The 2,853-nt window shown below is 60.7% G+C and overlaps 1 protein-coding gene across 1 annotated transcript in view; it reads right to left on the reverse strand.

Annotated features, from left to right (window-relative positions):
• The window catches only part of ENTPD2 (ectonucleoside triphosphate diphosphohydrolase 2), a 5,461-nt gene extending 3,962 nt beyond the window's left edge, over positions 1–1,499 (reverse strand). Inside the window, exons 1-3 of the mRNA XM_017726766.1 lie at positions 1,342–1,499; positions 693–843; positions 8–54 (exon numbers count right to left, since the gene is read on the reverse strand). Coding sequence (XP_017582255.1) covers positions 8–54; positions 693–843; positions 1,342–1,420 — 277 coding nt within the window. The 5' untranslated portion in view covers positions 1,421–1,499. The remainder of the gene's footprint in view (positions 1–7; positions 55–692; positions 844–1,341) is intronic.
• Positions 1,500–2,853: the final 1,354 nt, after the last annotated feature.

The following is a 2,853-nucleotide window of genomic DNA, read 5'->3' on the forward strand; positions in this document are numbered from 1 at the left end:
CGCCGCCCTGCCACAGCGCGGAGGACGGCGTCCGATGCCTGCGGGTCCGCAATGCTGTGGGCCAAGCAAGAGGGCAGAGTGACGGGGCTGTGCCACAGTGCTGCAGAGCCCTCCCTGTCCCAACAGCCTTTGGGGGCCAGCACTGCCACAGCAGGGCCCAGGAGAGAGGTGAGCCCTTGCCTGGGTACCTATAGGCATGTCCCAAAAAACTGCCAGCTAATTCCCTTTGTCTCTGCCAGAGGAGGCAGGTAGCAAGAATGAAGTGTGCTCCCTCCTGCTGGGACAATGGGATCCATCCTGCCTGGGCTGGGTGAGGGGAGCACAACTCCTCCCCGTGTGCTTTTTGACGGGTGATTATTCTCACTGTGTACCATCAAGCTGGCAGTGGTGCAAGGGATTTTTGTACTAGCAAGCCAAAAAGTCTGGGTGGGTTATCCTGATGCTGGTGCCCCACCAGCCCCTTTCCCCTAGCACTGTGCTGGCTGTACCCTGCAGAGCATATCCTCCTCTGAAAGGCAGGACCGCTTCTGCAGGGCACACCACACTGGGCAGCTGGCTGGTGAAGAGCTTTGCCCAGCAAAGGGGCAACACTTCAGCCATCCTTCACCACCTCCACCCCTGCTGTGTGTGGCAAGCTGGCATGTCAGGGTGGCACCGCAGAGTGGCATGACAGGGCCCCCCTGAGCACTCACTTGAGCAGGCGCATGCCAGCTGTGGCACCCAGATAAAGCGGGGTGCCCACGTGCTTCTCCTTGGGCACATCTCTTAGGGCCTGGTTAAGGCAGTGCTCCAGGCTTGTCCCTGCTGCCGGAGGGTTCGAGCTGTAGCTGGAGATGCCAGGACCTGTGAAGAGGAAACAGCATTGCTCCCTGCTGGTGAGGGGATGATGCTCAGTGGGAAGATGCCTGGTGAGCAGCTTTGCCCCTTCCAGGCTGTCCAAAAGGCAGATTTCTGTGGGCATGGAGCCATCCAGGGTCCAGCCACATCTCCCTGCCCACACTGCATCCCCTGCTGGCTGACAGTCTGGGAAAGGCTGATAAATGGAGAGTGAAAAACCAACCCTGGCTCCTCACTGGGCTAGGCAGGGAGCTGGATTGTTCCCTGGTGGTTCAGTACCTGCCAGGAAAAGACAAACCACAAGCATGCACAGCTGCAAGCCTTGGGGGGAGTTGGGAGACATTTTGGCAATAAAGCTGAACCCTTTAGAACACGTCACTACCCGGGTGAATACCGAGGGAGGCAGCTGGGCTTGGCAGGGGCACTCACACCATGCTGGCCTGGCACAGGAATGCAACAAACACCACCACCAGCCCCTGGCCCCGGGCCAGGGCCAGCCCTTACCCTCCACATCGCACATGCTGTGCTCGCTGACCACCCCGGTGTCATTCTCCTTGTCTGAAGGCCACTTGTAGATGAACATGGCGGTGTGGGAGGACCCAGCGTCCAGCACGATGCCGTACTGCAGGGGGAAGGCAGTGGGTCAGGCCTGGAGGCCGAAGGCCCCCTGGCTGCTCCAGCCCTTCCCAAGGGAAGGCACTGGGGCTGAGTGCACAACCATTCCTACCCTTTCAGTGCCCAGCAGCTCTGGAGCATCATCTGGCAGAGGCAGGTTCTGCTCAGCCCAGCCTGGCACAGCCCTGCCCAAACAGGGCACTGCCTGGGATGTGACTGGGAGTAGGATACTGGCCATCCTGGGATGCTATTTGGAACAGTACAGGGACTCTGGCTTTTTGGGTAAGGAGGCCCCTTTGAGTGCAGCCCAGAGGGCTCTTCCCCCACTGCAGGCTACCATCACTCCTGGCTGCCTGCATCTGTGCTGAGCCATGGCACCAGGTCCCTGGTGGTGGGGGGGGACACCTGAAATGGCTCCTTGGGATGCTCTTGGCCAAAGAAGGGCAGCCAGGCCCCTCATCCCTCCTGCCCTTGTATGGCTCGGCCATTCTCTGGCTATAAATAACTCTACTCCTCCTGCCAAACAAGGTTACCCAGCTCCCAGGGAGGGGACACCATACATGCTGCCTGCAGCACCCCCGGGCAGACCCCTCTACCTGAGCCCCCACTGCCCCGCTTGCCCAGGGCAAGCCCCATGCAGAGGTGACGTGTTGGGGTTACAGTGGCACTGCTGGGGCAGGATGCAGAACTGGCTGCCCCATGTAGACACATCCTAGTGCCCTTTGCTGCCAACACCTGTGGGTCAGGGTGGGGGTCTCTCATCTTGGACCCCCAGCCCATTGCCACCAGGTGTGGAGTGGTGGGTGAGGGGCATCACGCGGGTCCCTCGGCCTTGGCAGTGGCGGCGGCAGCGCTTAGCCCAGCTGAGGTGATGTGCTGCAACACGATGGCACTGCCACTGCAGAGAGTGCCTGGCCAACTGCTGCCACAGCTCACCCCATGGCCACCCTGGCATGAGAGAAGCCACAGCCTCGTGCCAGCCCCTCCTGGGGGCACAGAGTTTGGCACCTCGGCCTGTCCCTGTGGAGAAGCCGTCCTCGCCTGGCAGCAGTTAGCAGGGGTGGGAACCGTGAGCACATGGTGCGCGAAGGCACCAAGGCAGACTTGGGCAGCCTAGTTTGTTCCCAGTGATGAAGGAATGTCATTTCCTCCAGTCCTGAGGGTACCCCATGCCTCCAGCATTCACACATAAATCATGAATGGGGTCACCTACAGTGCTGTGCAACAGTGCCAGCCCCTGGCCCCAGATCCTGTCCCTGTCCTAGCCTCTGTCCTTGCCCAGACCCTGGGCTTGGGTATCAGAACCACTGCATTCCCCAGAGCAGAGTGCTCTGCCACGTGGGTCTGAGTCACAGCTGAGCCACGAGCATGGGCAGGTGGACTGCAGGGGCCCTACAGGTG

The sequence above is a fragment of the Corvus brachyrhynchos genome, unplaced genomic scaffold (assembly GCF_000691975.1).
Source record: "Corvus brachyrhynchos isolate BGI_N302 unplaced genomic scaffold, ASM69197v1 scaffold802, whole genome shotgun sequence".
Taxonomy (NCBI): domain Eukaryota; kingdom Metazoa; phylum Chordata; class Aves; order Passeriformes; family Corvidae; genus Corvus; species Corvus brachyrhynchos.